The sequence below is a fragment of the Microchirus variegatus genome, assembly GCF_963457635.1.
Source record: "Microchirus variegatus genome assembly, chromosome: 6".
NCBI classification, from domain to species: Eukaryota; Metazoa; Chordata; class Actinopteri; order Pleuronectiformes; family Soleidae; genus Microchirus; species Microchirus variegatus.
This window is the reverse complement of record NC_139807.1, coordinates 16,699,729-16,718,267: the sequence shown is the minus strand read 5'-3', so window position 1 is coordinate 16,718,267 and position 18,539 is coordinate 16,699,729. Positions and strand designations below refer to the sequence as shown.

Below are 18,539 nucleotides of genomic sequence, written 5' to 3'. Positions count from 1 at the left end.
TGCATTTGGCTAGCTCAGTTTCAGGTTGTATGCTGCTTCGCTGAACTGAGCCATTGTAAATGTTATCACGAAACCCAGAGCTTTTCCTGCTTAAAAAAACAAGTTGAAATGTCTCTGCAAACATTTACAACCAAATTATTTTCCTATTACAAAAACAAAAACAACGTCATCTTTATCAGACAAACGATATACATTTCCTGCAGTGACAATGAATATGTGAAATCATTTAAATGCATTAGGATCAGCTATTAAATTATGCTCTGTACGCAGATACATGAAGGACAACACTATAAACATTATGCTGACGGCCTTATCATAGCGTACTGTTTAGCGGTGCCATTCATTTAACTATGTTCCTCCTTTACACATTGGTTTAGTAAAAATGCTGAGTAACAACATGTGTATTATATCGATTACAGATTGTTTTGATCTTTTTATAAAATAAAAATTACTTTAAAATTCTGGAAGAATGCAGACAGAAAAGCCAAGTCCAGGCAGACAGGGGTAGATAACGGACCATAAATATTTCCCTTTGGCTGCCAGGAGAGAAAATGTATAGGAGGAGTGGAGGAAATATGCAATATCATCATAGTTCTAAATAGAATCAGAATTTATTTTTAGGAGCTCTCAGTTAAATGGTTGGAGACTTCATAATACTAGGTCAGCCACGCCTAAAACTGATGAGAAATCAGCTACGAGTTATTTTATAGAAGGAGGGCAGCATTCATTTTAAACATCAGATTGTTGAGTAAATGAGTATAAGCCAGTGAATTCTGGCTTTTAACAGATTAAATTACGTTATTGGGTCACGAGCAAAACCTCACAGAAGTAACTATATTTTTTTTTTGATGTGCTGTATTGCAACTACAAAACTTAATAAAAACATTAACTTACCTCAATAATAAAGACTAACCTATTATTACAATGCATTTGCGTGGCTGTGAGCCTCAAGTTGAGTGGATGTCAAACTAATTTGATTTCTTTATTCCCACCATTCTGCCTCGTTAATCATTCCATTTCATCTTTTCATTAGGATGAACAAGATACTTATTTTTGTCATAAAGAGAGAATTGAAATGGATTTACAGTATCTGATGAGGACATTGCAGACTGTGGCATATTCAACCGTCTTTCTAGTTTAAAGTATTGCACTGCAGCGGAAACCCTGGAACCTTTAAGGAGATAGGTGTGCCTTTTTTTTTCCCAGAATGACAAAGAACTGCAGTTAGTTCTGGATGAACAGAATTTTTAACTTTTTACCATTACAAATGATCAGCCTTATTTAATGACATCAATACGAGGTTTCAACAGAATAATGTTCCGACAAACAAGGGGAGAAAAGCTATTTAAAGGGGCCTATAAAATAAATGTGGGTCATAATATCTCTTGCACAAATGTGTGTGAGCTAATGGACCATTTGCCCCTGGGCAACCTACGGCAGTGTGATGTCATAATGCCAAGTTAGTGTCACTTTTACAACATAATAACCAGTTTATTTGATAAGTAACAAACATTGTGTTGCATCCAATTCTAGACAATACAACACAGTTAATTAACATCTATTCTTTTAGATTTCAACAAACAACTTGGAAACGGCATGAGGCACTTTGTTAAATTGATTGACTGATTGATCAAACATATCTATTATTTAACTGTAAATGTGTGCAATATATGCAATTGGGAACAAAACAAGGGCCTATGTCTGACAATTCCCTGGTAACATCCTTACTACACTGAACGTATGCAGACACATGACTCAATTTATGATGGCAAGAATGAATCAGCGCTTGGCTGCATCTGCTCCTGCCTCTAAAACGCCTCTGGATGCAATCATTCACCCTCCAGAATTATTTAGCATCTGAACATACTTCAAGAATTATTCCTCATGCACGTCATTTCTTGTGCACATAATATTAAAATGTTTTGATATGTTTATGATTCTCATACATTTAAGTGGTGCTTTTATGTGACGTGACTGTGCTACAAAGAATTTTTCATCTAAGGAGGGAATATATGCTTTCATATGAGGAAAAACATTGCAGATTCCTGGAGGGTTTACACTATTTGTTGTACACGTTTTAGTATGTGTGTTACTGCAGTTGCAGGGTGTAATAAAAGATAAGTAGGAGCTTCATTAGTTACAACTGTAATTACACATAAATTAGGGTCCTATTGAATGTAATGGATGAATTTTTTTTTTTTTTTTTTTTTACAACCTACAATTTTCTATAACCTCTCATTTTATACAGTAGCCCTGTGCCATAATGTGCTCAGATATCTTGAATTGCCTATTTTCTTTTAGTCCATGTTCACTCTCAACGTCTGCAATGGTCTTTTGAGACCTTATGAGATCAAATATTTTTTCTTCCTTTACTTACAACCAAACCTATGCATCCTCAGTGTGTGCGTCATATTCAGACATTTCAGATTTGGCCAATTCTAATGACACAGCAATTATAACTACATTCTATTTAAAGTTGTTTCTTAGATATATAACAAGGATTTTGGTGCTTGTGCTAAAACACTTGTCTCAAAAGGTACAAAAAGTATGGTCATACACTCTTCAGCTTCATTGTCATTTAATCGGTGCATTGGAGAACAGGATTGGCCATGTTCATTTCATTTGCAAAAGGGATGTTTGTGCAGTAAAAGTTTGCAATGGACGATAAAATCTGATATCACTTCTAACACTAGCCTTCAGGATCTATATAAAGGTCTGCTCCCCAGTGCTGTCCCCTTTTCTCTCTGATGTTTCAGCAGCTATCCCGGTGATGCTTATGCTTCCTAACTCATGCTGGACAAACTGATCCAGCTACAATCATAGTCGTTTGCCCATGGGAGAAAAGTCAAATGTCAGCACATGATGCTTTGACAATGGCATTCTTGAAATTGAAGGAAAGAACTCAAATGAGGATGTGATGTCCAGGCAATATTTCAAGTAGTGCCTTGAAATATTAATACAGCACATGTGGTTTGGTCAGTAAGACGTCATAAATCAAGCTGTTGCAGTTAAGACAACAGATTCCCAGAGGTAGCATTATTTTTTCACTTCTTCAATTCTGCTTAAATATTTGATTTGTTGTTGTAGCAATGCTTTTTTGTCTGCTGACTATAGCATCACAGCATTAGATTAGAGTCAGCACTGCCTTTGATTTACAAAATGCAGCTAGAATGCATTTTCTGTGTGAGAGACATACTCCACACACAACAATTGAGGGAGAAAGACAACGACGAAAACAATTTCCATGTTTATCCCTTTGTTTTCATCAGGGGAAAAAAATCCAGATTGCTGTTATTGGAGGTCTTGTAATCCTAAAGTTGCATCACCAGGGAATCTCAACAAAACAGAGCCACAAAGACAAAGCACAAAAGCTGGATGATGACTGATATTTACTATAAGCCAAGTTAAAATGTGCATAAGTAGTGGGACAGTAATCAAAAATGTATTTGGGTCATATCAGGTACTAAAGAAAGTGAATGTTCAACATTACCTCAATCAGCTTGTTGGCATGCTCACGGAAGACCTGTGCATATTCTTTGACTTCTTTCTCATTGCCATTCTTGGCCGCTTCAATCAGGACTAAGAGGGGAACGTTGGTCTCCAGGAAAGAGTCAGAGACATGATCCATGACAGCTTTACGCAGCTGTGAAACAAGAAATAAAAAAAACATTGTGAATACAATATATCCTCTTGACATTTGTTTGTACACACAATAATGACATCATAAGAGAAACAACTTTCTAATTTTCCTAATTTCAGTTTAGAAAAGCAACTATTTCAATATATAAAATCAATCTCAATAATTATGTTTTGAAAAAACCAACCTGTCTGCGAAGATCTCTGGTTTTCTTGGTCATCCTGTCGATGGCTGTGTTCAGGGCATCACTCCTGTCCTTCCTTCCAGCCTGAAGCATGAACATAGGAGAGTAATTAGGACACATTTTTCATGGCAACAACTTTTTCCAACATATTTGTTGTGAAGGTTTATATAAACATTTATTTGGATGAGAACAAGGATCAGACTGAATTTAATCCAACTATGTCATGATCTGAAAAGATATGACACTGTATGGACTCCAGTGATTTCAGAGAAAAAAGGAACAGATCCACAGAAAATACTGCAGCTAGTATTTACAGGTCACAGGAATGTTTTAGCCCACTTGCATTTGTTCTCTTTCTTGCTCCCTTTTTCACCATTTCTGTCTGTATAAATACACAGTGTTCTGCAGTGCTGTCAAATGCCTCTGTTCTCCCTATCAACTATTCAATCCGACATCATTGCTTTCACTCATCTCCACTTGTGGGATAGGAAACACAGCAGCTTTGATGCCGTTTGAGAATACATACCCAGAAGCAAAAAAAAAAAAAGGTGGAAAAAAAGTATTGGCCGCATGAGTTTGGACATGGTTTTCTATTGCAAACTAATTTACACACAGAATATCTGTCGAAACACTGAATATCATAATCTTCTGTCACACACACTCAACCTTTGAAAGCATAGGTGGAATTGAGGATTTAATCACGCCCCCAGTGCGATGTCATGTGTCATGAGTGGCAGAGGGGAAAAAGCACAATGTTGTGGTTGTAGCCATAAGTAGCAAGACTACACATAACCTGAAACTGCTGCCAACTAACAATAACCATGGCAACTGCTGATTTGGGTGACACATCGACCGAACTTGAACCCCCTCCCGCTTCTCTGAAATGGTGGTGAAACTGGTGGGGTGGTGGAAAACCCTAGATTTTAACATTTAATTAGCGTACTTGAACCAAACTACGAAATGCCAAGCAGGTCGCACCTTACTACAAAGGTGTTGCCTTTCATGTATGATAATGTTATTGGAGGTCAGTGCAGATTTAATGACCTTAACAGATTGCTGGACCTTCAGAGAAACACAGAGCTACATGACTCTCTGTGACTCCTCTTCTTATTACAGTTAGTTTTCAATTGACAGGTTATTGTTACATTCATATTGTTAATACAGTATGTGCATTTGACAATAAGGCCATAGTGTGTGGTACAGTGAAATAAAATAATGGACATTCTATCACTCATGACACCACAAATTTGATGAGTTATAACATAAAACCAATGATCCTAGAAAGAACTAGACAAGTCTAAAAATGGCAGACCCATCTGTGCTTGAACAGAGAACAAAAAGATTGAGAATTGAATCAAATTGTGACTTTAAAATAGAAATTCTAATCAAATCAAGGATTTGGAGAATCGTGACACCCCTATACATTTGTATTTTTTTTTCTCATCTCAATAAGGAGTGGGTGCAAGCATAGAAGTCAAGGAGCTAGCAGCCTACTCGGTCTACTGTTTTACTCACTAGTCCTATTCTCACTAGGGATCTTGGTGTGTTTGCCAATAACCAATAACAGATTTTAAAGCCAATAATAGAACACCGATACTGTGCCAATAATATCGCGTATCCCTAGTCCTATCCACAGCTCCCCACTGAAAGCAGATTCATGCTGTCACATACTGCAAACTACTCAAGAAAAAACTGAACATCTCTAACTTTCAGGAAGAATAGATGAAGCAAGCTATAAAGAAAGACAGATACTGGACAAAATAAATAAAAGATAAATGAGATGAATAGGAAAGGGCAAACGAGAAAAGGCAAATAACCAGTTGGGCAGTTCCTCCATCTAATAATGCTTTAATCAAGTGCAGCATAACACAAAGATGGTGGTGGCATTGACCTAGCCCACCCCCATTGCACTTTGTTCATTGAGAGGATGTGTACATAGCTAGGGGCTGAGGGGCTCCTCCTCAGCACTAATCCCATTATTTTTTTAAAGGCTAGATGCAGTGCTGTGGTAGGGTTTTAATCTGCTGTAGCCCTACTGTCCCAATCCGATTTCATACATGGCTAGACTATATTTTAATTCCACACCAGAAGGTCCAAAAGCACTTGTTCTTCAGGTGCTCATTATAGAGGCAGTTTCTCTGCAGCATCTTTTATGACACTCATGTGAGTCTCCATCTCCGTTAGGGCACATTTAGGAACATCCCCGTTCTACTAAACTACAATTCCACCTGATTATGGAAAGACAAGAATGCTCAAGTGCCAAATGATCAAAGATCCCAGTGACATTGCTTTTTTATAAGTTTTCTTAATAGGATGTGCATTTTTGTACTCTTTTGTTTCCTGTATGCTTTTTAAACAGCTTGACTTCCAAACAGAAAGCTTGTCCCCATTAAAGAAAAGGATAATTTACCCAACTCCCTACCTTGAGATTTAAGAATTTTCCCCCATGTTTTCCCACTCTCACAGGCAGACTAGAATAGAATGTTTTTTTTAATATTGAACAAGACAGCTGAAATTTTAGATGCATTTACCACAACAAACATGGCAAATTACTATTTAGTATGCCAGTCTAACCTCGAAAGTTAACAGGCAGATGTTTATGTCTTAAGAACTGAGATTTATGTGACAAGGGACAGACAAATTCTTCAATATTAATGTTAAGTCACTCCACAGAGTTATGCGTCTGTGACGCAATTTAATGAGGAGTTATTTTAATTTCAACTATAAAAAAATGTGTCGCGGTCTCTCAAAAATCATCTACTACCACATAGGGAATTCAAGCAAAAACACGAACCAATAAGCACTGGGTATTATAATCTCACACCCCAGCTGAGAGCACCATACCACGTGTTCCTACCATTAAACATTGAGATAGATTTAACACCATAGTTTATTTAAAAGGGGCTCAGAGTTTCCTCTACTATTCATTTGGAGTGACATTTATTTTATTCCAGGTCAGTGTATGTTTGTAGCACATTTCTCTGTCCTTTCTCCCTCTTCCTCTCCTCAATTCCAGCTATGATGCATGACGGTGGGAGCACACACACGCCACACACACAGAGCAGATGAGGTGGAAAGAAGTTACTCGGACAAACTGTGTGTTAAATGTTTCTCAAAACAAAAAGTTACTAACATTGACATTAAAACCAAGCTGAAGCGGAGTTCTTAAACAATCTGGCACTCATTATTGACCTAGTAACAGATCTGTTCTGCAACGCTTCACTGTTGCCATGCAGCAAAAACACGCAGGTTCATGACCCGGTCTGAATAAGGGTTGGCCTGTTCTCCCCGTGTGTGAGTGGGTTTTCTCCAGGTAATATGGTTTCATCCCACAGTCCAAAAACATGCAGAGGTTAAGTGAACACTCCAAATTGCCCATAGGTGTGGATGTGTGAGTGAATGGTTGTTCATCTCTACGTGTTGGCCTTACAATGGACTGGCAACCTGTACCGGGTGTACCTCGCCTTTCGCCCTGCGTCAGCCGGGGCCCCAGTGACCCTCATGTGGAGGATAAAGCCAGAGTCAATGAATGAACGACTGTTGGATGTTTTCTCATATCTATTTCCGGGTACTTTGAATCGAGCTCATTGCAATTACCTTCACGTGTTTATCCACCTTCAATAATTAATCAAGTTAAAATCTGCGTTTCCATAACACAACATAATACATTCAACATGGTGCTTTCAATGGAGATAAAATAGAATTTTAACAAAACCATAAATCAAATCCATTTGCTCCAAAATCAATGGAAATAAATCTTTTTAACTGCATTTTAGTTAGTTGATCTCACCTTATGAATCACGCCTTCAAAACAAGCATTTGACATCATCTGTCACATGTTAAAAGCTAGCCTAATTCAACTTTAGAGCAGCTGGTCATACATCACATGCCAGTGCTCAAAAATTAAAGCACTGCACTCTGAATGTGTAAATTATGAATATAGGCGAGGGACCCTACCTTACTACTTCTTTAGCATACTCCTATGGCAAGCACTTTTTTTTTTACTCTTGTTCATGTTAATGTTGACAAGAGCCACATTTTATGTACTAAACTGTGCTTTGTTATGCTATTTTCTTTATGTCTTGTGTATACATTCATACTTAGTTCATGTACAGCAATGGCAGGCGTCACTGTGATTTACAGCTGTGGTTAATTTCAACAGCAAGCTGCTGCAACACCTTCAAGATATCAATATTCTGATGGTGACGAGTAAGTGGGGGAGGGGGTGGGTAAGACTGAGGTGCACAAGCAGTGTGTATGAGGCAGAGAGCAAGTGAGTGAGCAAGAGAGCGAGAGGGTGTTTGTGTGTGTGGGAGGGAAAGAGAGAGAGAGAAACAGTAGTGATGATCGACGCCAGGCTGCCACCACTCTGTAGCAGTGAGTGGCTGCAACAAAGAGCACAGAATAACATCCCTGACTCTCTGCTCTGGTGTTTTCTCTCTCCCTGCGTCTCGACGAGCAGACAAGGACTCCGCTCACAGCTCTGCAGAGGCTGTGCTGAGACTGAGCCAGCGTCTGAAGCAGGATCTCTGGCTACCATCAACAAGTTTGGTTTGGAGGACGAGAGCAATGAAAGAGGAACACTTGATCTTCAATTAACCATTTGAGCAGACATCAGTGCGGTGGAAGGGACGCTAAAGGTTAAAAAAAAGAGAAAAAAAAAAAGGAGAAAGGGGGGGTCCTATTCACTGGAGTCACTGGATGCAACTGATCAACTTAAAAAATACATTATATATACACATTTCAAGAATTTGTGGAATGAAGAAAAAGACTCAACCCTCTGAAGCTTGGATTTTAAAGGACTAATTTAAAGAATCATCTTGGGACATGGAATTTAATATTTTGTTTCATATGGGTGGGCTGAGAATTGCTTTATTTCCAAAGAGGCTGATTCTTTTTGTGCTCACTCAAAAGGGTTTTTTCCCTTTGGATTTTTTTTCCATCTGGTTGCTCCAAGAGTCTGCGGAAAAGGACAGTTGAATGCAGCCTCCGATGTGCACAAAAGAATGGGTAAGTTAGCCCCTTTATACGGCAGGTCAGGACATGAATAGGGAATACAAGTAAGAGCGAGGGAGACTGAGGACTAAAAGCTCTTCAGCCTTGTCTAGTGCAGTTGTCCTTCATTTTTCCTTCTTTACTGACGCACGACTTGTGAATATGTACTTTTTAAATATCAGTATTTCAGAGACCCAATTGAGTGATGAAAAAACTAATCAACTGATTAAAACATAAAAAAAGCTAAGCATTAAAATGATGACAGCATATTTGAGCTGCTTTAAAAATAAGAATAAAAACATGGCAAAATTGATCAAAAAATGACATTAAGCAGCAGAGATTTTGGATTTTTCCTGCATAAGCCTCATTACAAAGTACAAAATAAATTTAAAAAAATAAATGTGTGGAAATGTACGTATGTATTTAATAACAATAATTAGATTTAATGATATCCTTATCCTTATCCAAATCTAAGCTCAAAGAATTCCTATTTAACTATGCTGTGAAAGTTGTCGCTATAAAATACTGAAACTGGTGCATGTGTACAGAAGAGCACACAAAAACAGCACAATCGCCGCCATGAATTAATAATAAGTGTTCTGCAGAGATTAGCTTTCCCAACCCACAGTTCATTTTCTTATCTTTAAACCCACCCAGGTTTCCATTCAAGGTGGCCATTGGTGGGACCTGCACCAGCGGCTCAGTATCTGTGTGTGATCAGCATGCTTCTAGTGTGCCTGCTGTCTCCTGCATCATGCACAACCTGCCCTCAAAAATGCCGCTGTGAGGACCTGCAGTTCTACTGCGACACCCAGGGGCTTCAGGCACCCCCAGAAGGTGTGGACAAGGGTGCTCTGGGATTGTCTCTACGTCACAATAGCATCACCGAACTCAGCCCTGATCAGTTCTATGGATTCGGCCAGCTCACCTGGCTACATCTAGACCACAACCAGATTACCACAGTACAAGAGGATGCCTTTCAAGGGCTCTACAAGCTAAAGGACCTCAACCTGAGCTCCAATCGTATCACCAAGTTGCCCAACACAACCTTCATCCACCTCATCAACCTCCAGATCCTGGACCTGTCCTTCAATCAGATGACTGCATTGGAACCAGAACTGTTTCATGGACTTAGGAAGCTCCAGATACTCCACCTTCGCTCCAATCTCCTTCGCACCACACCAGTTAGAGCATTCTGGGACTGCCGCAGCCTGGAATATCTGGGCCTGAGCAGCAACCGTCTACGGAGTCTGGCTCGGAATGGCTTTGCTGGGCTCATAAAGCTTAAAGAGCTCCACTTGGAGCACAATCAGCTGAGCAAGATCAACTTGGCCCATTTCCCTCGCCTTGTCGCCCTGCAGTTTCTATATCTGCAATGGAATAAAATCAGCAACTTAACATGTGGTATGGAGTGGACCTGGACCACTTTAGAGAAGCTAGACCTCACAGGAAATGAAATCCGTGTACTCACTCCTGATGTGTTTCAAACGCTGCCAAATTTAAAGATTTTGCTGTTGGATAACAACAAAATTAGCAGTCTGGATCCCCAAGTTCTGGATATGTGGCAGTCTCTGGGCACCATTGGGCTGTCAAGCAACCTCTGGGAATGTACCAAAAGGATTTGCTCTCTGGCCACTTGGCTAAGCACCTTTAAGGGAAGGTGGGAGCATTCCATTCTCTGCCACAGTCCAGAATATGCTCAAGGGGAGGAGATACTTGATGCCGTTTATGGATTCCAGCTTTGTCAGAATTTTTCAGCGCCAGTTGTTCAGACCACTAGTACAACCACAGACGCTTCCACAGCTACAGATATCACAAGCTCCTTGTCTGGAATTATGCAGCCAACCCCCACGCAGGACTATGCAGAGGATTTTGGGAGCTTTACCACAGTCACTACCACCACAACCACAACACAAACATCACGCACTGCTGAAGCAACTACTTCTGCAATGGAAGAGGCAGCTGTAACAGAAGACTTCTCAGCAATGGACAACACTGTTATGACTCATAGGGTTATAATTGGAACTATGGCCCTTCTATTTTCATTCTTTTTCATCATTTTTGTTGTGTATATCTCACGGAAGTGCTGCCCCCCCACACTGCACCGGATCCGCCACTGCTCAGCTATACAGAATCGCAGACAGATGAGGACCCAGCAGAGGCAGCCTATGGCAGATCTAGCAACACAGGTACCCTATAATGAATATGAGCCCAGCCATGAAGAGGGGGCACTTGTGATCATCAATGGCTATGGGCAGTGCAAGTGTCAGCAACTGCCTTACAAAGAGTGTGAAGTATGAACTCTTATTTATTCCTAGAGCATATGGTTTTCCATTTGACCATTTCAAATGATACAGGGTTTGCTTTTTTGATTTTTTTTCCAGTTTATGTAAAAAGCATAATTTTTACAAGTGATATTTGAGAATACATGAGAAATATTGAATGCTACAATGACAGAGGTTGAACGTGACAGTTTAGGGATGACGTAGGGATAGTCACAAATTTATTTTTCTAAGAATGCAAAGTTATTCATATCAGGCAGGGGGCAATCATTTTAAACAAAAAAAATTATAAACTGTGAGATATGTCTCCTCCACATTGTCTCTATATTCTGCAGCACAGAGAGAATACATAGCCAAATGGCCCACTGCTTACAGAATACATTAGAATGAGAAATGTGATTTATGTCTCTCTCTCTCTCTTTTTTTTTTTAACACAGTTAATATTTGAAACCATGTTTCTAAATGCACCACAGGCACTGTAAGCCAATCACTTAACATTGGGGAAAATTAATTGGTGTCAAATGTTTTTGTTTTACAGTCTCATTGTTTTTTTGAGAAACATGATACATTAAAGGCTGCTAAGACCAAACTCAAACTGAATAAAAAAATGCAATTCCAAATAAAACAATTCCTATCTTGATTCGAGATTCCAATATGTACCCTAGTCATATTACTTTTGCCAAATCAGAAAGGAGTCATTGAAGTATATAACCTTCCATCAAACCAAAAAGTCCTCTGTACGTCCTGTTTACAGAATTTACTTGGGTAGCCAGCCCATAAAAATTACATTTTTTGTTTCTTTTTTGGTGGTGGGTGGGTGGGTTCCTTCCTAAATTGTTTCTGTTTGCAAATGCATCCAAGTGTGTACTGATTGAAAAACACTGAAAACACTGCCAGAAGGTAAATTTGTGTTCAGTTATATAGATTGGAAGAATTACCTATTTTATCAGATGTTACCTTATGAATGCAAAGCTGTTTCGCAGCCAGCCCTCAAGTTGTTGGATATTAGAGCTCCCTCCCACAAGGGCCAACTGCCACAAATAAATTTGTAACCTGTGGGAAACACTAAGCTTGTCTGTGATTAATCCCCAAAATGCTACACTGCTTACCAAAGCACATGGATGCCTTCCCGACCTTGGACATCAATCACCAACAAAGCATTTATACCAATTAATATTAATTAATACTCAAATATTAGACCTTTGCATGTGCCATAAATTGTACATGGATTCGGTAGCACCCAAATGCCATACACATTATAACCATAATCATTCCAACAGCTTTATCTAAGTGTAGTTGGATTTATAAGATTTGTCCTTATAAACCAGGATCGATATACATTTCAAGATGTGAAATAAGTGAAGGGATGATGAATAGCGCAGATAAAAGATAGGAGAGCATTTCACCCCCAAAATAAAACCTTTCCCAGTAGCCCACACTTTTAAACTCTCACACTCTTATCCGAACTGAAGGGCCCAAGACTGAACCAATTAAGGCAAGGCAAAAAGAGTTTAATATTCTGTCACCCACACCAGTGATCCAGCATCATTTAGCTTGGTCAGTCACTCAGAAATAGTTCTCGCAGAATCATCCTCCACAAAACACAAAAGTCACAGAGGCTTTTTTAAAGCATATTTTTTGGTAGGGATAGTGAGATTTGAAAAGGCGGCTTTGGTGAATAACAAATATTGAAGCAGCGTGTGAAGAAGTGTCAAGTTAAACTATGGTTAATACCGTGAAAGCAAAGGGAGATCCAGTGATAAGCAAACAGCAAGCCTGGGTCAGGACACATTTGTATGCAGCAGGGAGAGGATGTGCATTAGCATCACACTAAAGCTGCTGCCGCAGCTCCGCACTTCTTTGTGTTCAGTTTGGTAGTGGGGGCAGGGTGAAAGAGAGGAATTAAGAGGAATTGATGGGACTATAGAGAGGGGTAACTATAAGGTAATGTCAAAGTTAATCAAAACCAATGAGCACCTTCTGGCCAAGTAAAATTGGAAATATTGAGGCCAACTAACAACACTTTGAGGTTGAAATTCACACTGACAACACAGCAGCTGCAGTTTCAGTACTGGTAATGAGCTGTCGGGTGTTTGTATGGTGATTAATAGTAAAAACATTAAAAGCAAAATAGTTACCACTAGTATGTGGCATCTTTCAGCAATTATAAAAGGGTTTTGAGCAAATCTGACACAGTTTTGGCTAGTACCCTGAGAAGTAGCCAACAGTAGCATTTGTGGCTTTGCCCTTCTAGGGAACATGCCATATTTGGCTTCAAATTTCAAAATCATTGTTTGTGTCAATGTTTCTCTGCACATGCTTATATGATGCATACAACTTTTAAGAAAATGTAAACAAAAATGTGTTACACTTCACATTCAAATTAAAACCACAGCATAAACTAGTCATATTAATTTCTTCAGCCTAGCATCTCCACTTTGTTTCCTATTTTATTTTCTTCCAGCACTGCTTTTGATATTGCCCTTCAAATCTCTCTTGCATGTAAAAAAAAAGAAGTCAAAATTTGAGTTGAGAATTTCTTAGTGTCATTCAGCAAACATTATAGCGACACCTCATTTTTTTTGACAACACCAAGAATGGGGATGTATGTGGAATTCCAATAAAAGTTTTGTCAATCATTTAAAATTTCACTGTTTAAGACTACAGTTGTACTGAGTGAGTGAAAAGCCACATAATTTGTAGAAATATGCATCCCTTTGCACTCTGGCTCTTTGTAAACTGTTTTGTTTCCTCTTGTCAACCTACAAACCCTGGTCCCCATCCTGCCTAAAAATAATAAAAAAAAGAAAAAACAAGTGACCCAATCCCCCTCTTTCTCTTACCCAACCTCTTTGTGCAAAAATGAATGCTTTTCTCTTCCCATTCTCCTTTTGTATTGTAATATGTAAAATTTCATATCTGTATAGTGGAAAAGATGTGCCAAACTGAAAAAAGAAAAAAAAAATCCTCTCAAAACATATATTTTTTAAATAAAATGGTTATCATTTACAGAGTGTTTGCTAAATGATGGGAGCTCACAACATGGTTTGGTCATTCATTCAATTAAAGGGGACAAATTGTGCTTTTTCAGTATTTTATTTTTATCTAGTGCCTTATATAGTTTTTTGTGTATGTGAAAGGTCGGACATGTTAAAAAGTGCAAAGGACAGAGAGCTCTCTTCCTCTTTCTCTCTCTCAAAGGCCAGCTCAGAAGAGTTTGGGTAGTGGTATAATTATGTCGAGGAGATGCTGTGTTTGTTAAATGCAAGGCATGGTCTATCTTTAATCACTGCCAAATAACGGCAACAAATTGTCAGTGATTCAAATATGTATTTTAACAGTACTCCTCAAAAATACAACCCCCTTATTCACAATACTCCACACAGAGGACTGCTTCATAGACGGCTCAATCACAATTATGTCTTAGTAGTTGGTAAACTGTAGCTCAACTGCTAGCCTTGGCTTACCTATCTGTTGTTATAGTAACATGTAGTTGGTATATTTAATCAACTATCGGCCCATTTTTAACTGAAAATTATACGAAATTATGCCAATTTCAAAATAATGAGCAGTTGTCAGCGTACCACACATCCCTCTGAGAGGATGGGAACAAACGCTGAAGCAATATCAGTTTGGATAAACTAAAACATTTTCTGATAATTTGAACATGTAAACCTTTTCAAGTCGTGGCCAGAATTAAAAGTAAAACACCTTAATTTGTATAATAGCATTTTCTCCCCGTATGTGTGTGGATTTTCCTCCCACAGACCAAAAACAGGCAAGGTTAAGTGGGCACTCTAAATTGACTGTAGGCGTGAGTGTGAATTGTTGTTCGTCCCTGTGTTGGCCCTGCGATGGACTGGCAACATGTACAGGCTGTGCCCCGCCTTTCACCCTATGTCCGCTGGGATTGGCTCCAGCTGCCCAGACATTAAAACAAAGAAATATAGTAACTCCTGTCCTTTAGGTGATAAAAGCAGCACATTCTTTTCACATTTTACACTTGATGAAGTAGTCTCTATATTGCAGCACATCCTCTGAGGTCAAGTTTGTCATTCAATGACAAAATCATATTTCAAAAAGGTGCATCAGACAACCCTCAGATAAAACATAGGGTGATCAATTTGGTAGCCAGTTGCCAGTAACTGCTCAAATGAACTCCATTTTTAGTTTTGTCTTGCAGTATGGCAAGTTGGCAGCACAATGACTGTTTCACACACACGGGAATATGTAATGAAAATAAACAGTGATAAAGACATACATTTAGATAAATTGACAATGAAACTGGCTTTTGAGTCAGTGTTTCCTAAACTTGGGTTGCAAGATCATTTCCTGCTGTTTTTTCTTTTGCTTTTTGTATGTGTGTGGGTAGGTGGGATTAAAATAGCCAAAGTAAGAGAATATATTTTAAACTAGGATTTGTTTATATTTAACATGTACTGGTGATGAAATCTGATTTGCAACAGTTGAGTCAAAGTCTGTGTGGACAACAGTCTGTGGTTAGACAGACAGAAATTGGCTTCATGCTCCACAAAGAATCTTGAACTGCCCTGCTTCTGGCACGGACACTTGCAGCGCAAATCAGGCCCAAGGGAGTGGTTACTGAGCCGAACCTCCCAGACTTTCTACATATAAATATAAACTCTTTTTCAACATGAAAACATGATGCAGACTTAAACACATGATCCTTTTAACCATGCACCTCACACAAAGGAAGTGACTAATACAGCAAAAAAATACCACACCGGTGATGACAATGACATGCCCACCCCTTTGAGACACAGAGTTTGAGATTTCCTCTTCTTATATACTGGAAGAGATAACATCACAGTCTTAAGTAATGATAAAATGATTTATCTTGAAAGATGACTTCGAGCCAAAGATTACAGCCTATGGAAATTTGAAATTTGAATTTTGAACGTGGGATTAAAATTTCATGTTTCGGAGTGTTATTACATGTTCGAACGAGATATATGCAGGGCACATACATGTTTTCCGCTGTATCAAATGACTGCAGCTCACAGTAGTGAGGAAAACATGCAAGCCTACTGTATATGAGGGAGACTCTCATCCTCTCTCTATCTGCAGATATATAGAGTCCACCACTTCCACGGAGAGACAAGTAATCGCATCTCACGGTGAACTGTCTCATGAACACCTGTGTACAAACACACAGCACCAGGCGCTCATCTGCGCTGTGTTTTCATCCACGGGTAATAATGTAAAAGAAAGTCACACTCAATCCTAATCAAGTTGACAGACTTGCATTTCTGTTAGATATTGAGAAATTAAGCCGTCTGCATTGACAAATGGCTACTGGATGTAACATTACTGCACATACAGAAAATCAGAGTGATATTTTCTTCCCACTCTACCGACTGCTGTACGTCATTAATAGAAGCACTGTTAATACTGTAACAATTATTAAAATTGTTCATAAACTTAAGAAAACCATGACGTTTGTAAATTTGTTGGAACTTAATTTTTTGGGGCTAAGTGACAGCCCTATTGCTATGACCTCTGATGTGCACTGACTAATCGACCAAATAACTATGCAAAGGACGAGATGATATAACGATTCTGTGGGTCTTTTTTTAAAGACAATGGTACAATGGACAAGGGATCAGTCTATTTTATAATTATATAGCCAATTATCTAGTAAACAACATTTACTGGATGTGAAGGTTATGAAGTTGTCGCACACAAAAGATTCCCACTGCTAGTCTTGGGCGTTAACAATCACTGCAACATTTATAGAATGACTTCAGATTTACCTGTTCTTTTTTGATGAGGGCTACATAAAGCATATAATTAACCTACAGAGTCTACACAGGCAGTGAAGACATTAAAGTGATGAGTCTGACTGTGGGGCCTAAGTAGTCTGGAGGTTTCAAGGACTCAGAGCTTATGTATGCTTCAGGTATTCATTAGGAGGCCTCCAATAAAAGTGGAAAACGCTTCAGAACACTTAGTGGTCCATAAGGAGAAGCACCTTGGCTTTAACGCACTGTCCTCTGTCTGTTGCAGTGCTAAACCCTGGAAAACGTGCAGCTAAGAAGCTGCATTATCAAACTTCACATTTGGTTTCATGCTCCTGGTAAACTTTCCAACTACACATTATGTAATGTCCAGATAGATGACAAAGAGACAAAAGGAAAGACAATTGACAGTTTAAAGTGAAATTAATCAGTTAATCATTACCACCCCCATATAGAAGTAATCAAATGTGTCATAATAACCACTTCAGACCATAATGCAGATATTGGTAAGACCAAAGATCAACAGAAATAACATTTCCAAACACCATAGTCTTTTCAGCAAAATTTGATTTATGAACATCTTAAATAATAAACAATAAAAATCATTGTTGCATGAAGTGCACATCTGTATCTATCCAGCAAACTCAAAATGTTCTCTAAATTCTATTAGTGAACAATACCATCTCATTAAATATAGACAATAGAGACTTGTAAACACATTAAACAGTTATAAAAATGTAGATAAGGGATTGATTTTATTTAGTAAATGCTACAATAGTGTAAGGGTTATGTAATATTAATGGGCCTGCACCACTTACAAGGACATAAATACTATCTTATAAAATGAATGTCTAGTATGATATGCATGGACAGCCCATATCAGATGAATTAACTGAGCACAAAATACCCACTTTAATGGACACTTTATGCACAGATCGGGCAAAAACGTAACGTGAACTTTCAAAGTTTCTATTTCTTGCATTGAGAAAATATCAGCAGTGTTATCTCCAGATAGCTGTTAGTTAACGTTAGCCCTCTTAGGGATGACTTAACAAAAGCAAAATACACACATTGTTTAACCAACTTCCAGGAAGGATACACACTGCCTGGTCAAAATATGTCATCAACCTGGATTTAATCAAGCAAACAGGTAAGAGCCTTCCATTGAATATCTACAGATGTAATAACTATGTTTTGAGTCAGCAACAAGTTATTCAACCCAAACAGATGCAGTGAGCGTCATCTCATTTCAACCATGTTGTAGGACATATTCCATGACCATGAAAAAGTTGTTCCTCTATTTCAAGAGAGTCAACTTATTGGACTGTGTCAAGCAAAAAAAGCAACTAAAGAGGCTGCTTAAAGCATTCACACTGGGTCAAGATCTGTCAAACACATTACTAAAACCTGGAAAGATAGTGGAGAACCATCAATCTTAAAGCATAACTAAAACCCTTATTCTTTCCAACAGCACAATTTGAATACAGTAGATGGTGTTTGACCAGTGAGAGAGATAATCACATGTATAATTTCAGTACTTTAAACTAAACTGAAGATTTGCACCTGGATCAACAAACGGACGCTGCTTTTCACCTGAAAAAATTGGTTTAGTTACACTTTAAATAGGGAATCTTAAATCTGATCTGAGGATGCTTCAATTGGTCAGGTCTAGGTTCAGGAAT

At 38.6% G+C, this 18,539-nt stretch overlaps 2 protein-coding genes across 3 annotated transcripts in view; one reads left to right on the top strand and one right to left on the bottom strand.

Moving 5' to 3' along the window:
* Nucleotides 1–18,539, bottom strand: part of ctnna1 (catenin (cadherin-associated protein), alpha 1) — a 70,287-nt gene that overhangs the window by 30,614 nt on the left and 21,134 nt on the right. For both annotated transcript variants that reach the window (XM_083891213.1, XM_083891212.1), the window contains exons 8-9: nucleotides 3,825–3,905; nucleotides 3,491–3,643 (exon numbers count right to left, since the gene is read on the bottom strand). In XM_083891213.1, the coding sequence (XP_083747339.1) occupies nucleotides 3,491–3,643; nucleotides 3,825–3,905 (234 nt within the window). The remainder of the gene's footprint in view (nucleotides 1–3,490; nucleotides 3,644–3,824; nucleotides 3,906–18,539) is intronic.
* Nucleotides 8,781–11,116, top strand: lrrtm2 (leucine rich repeat transmembrane neuronal 2; the record flags this gene model as incomplete). The annotated part of the gene is made up of 2 exons (XM_083891214.1): nucleotides 8,781–8,831; nucleotides 9,474–11,116. The coding sequence occupies exons 1-2, from the start codon at nucleotides 8,828–8,830 to the stop codon at nucleotides 11,114–11,116; spliced, it is 1,647 nt and encodes a 548-aa protein (XP_083747340.1). The 5' UTR covers nucleotides 8,781–8,827.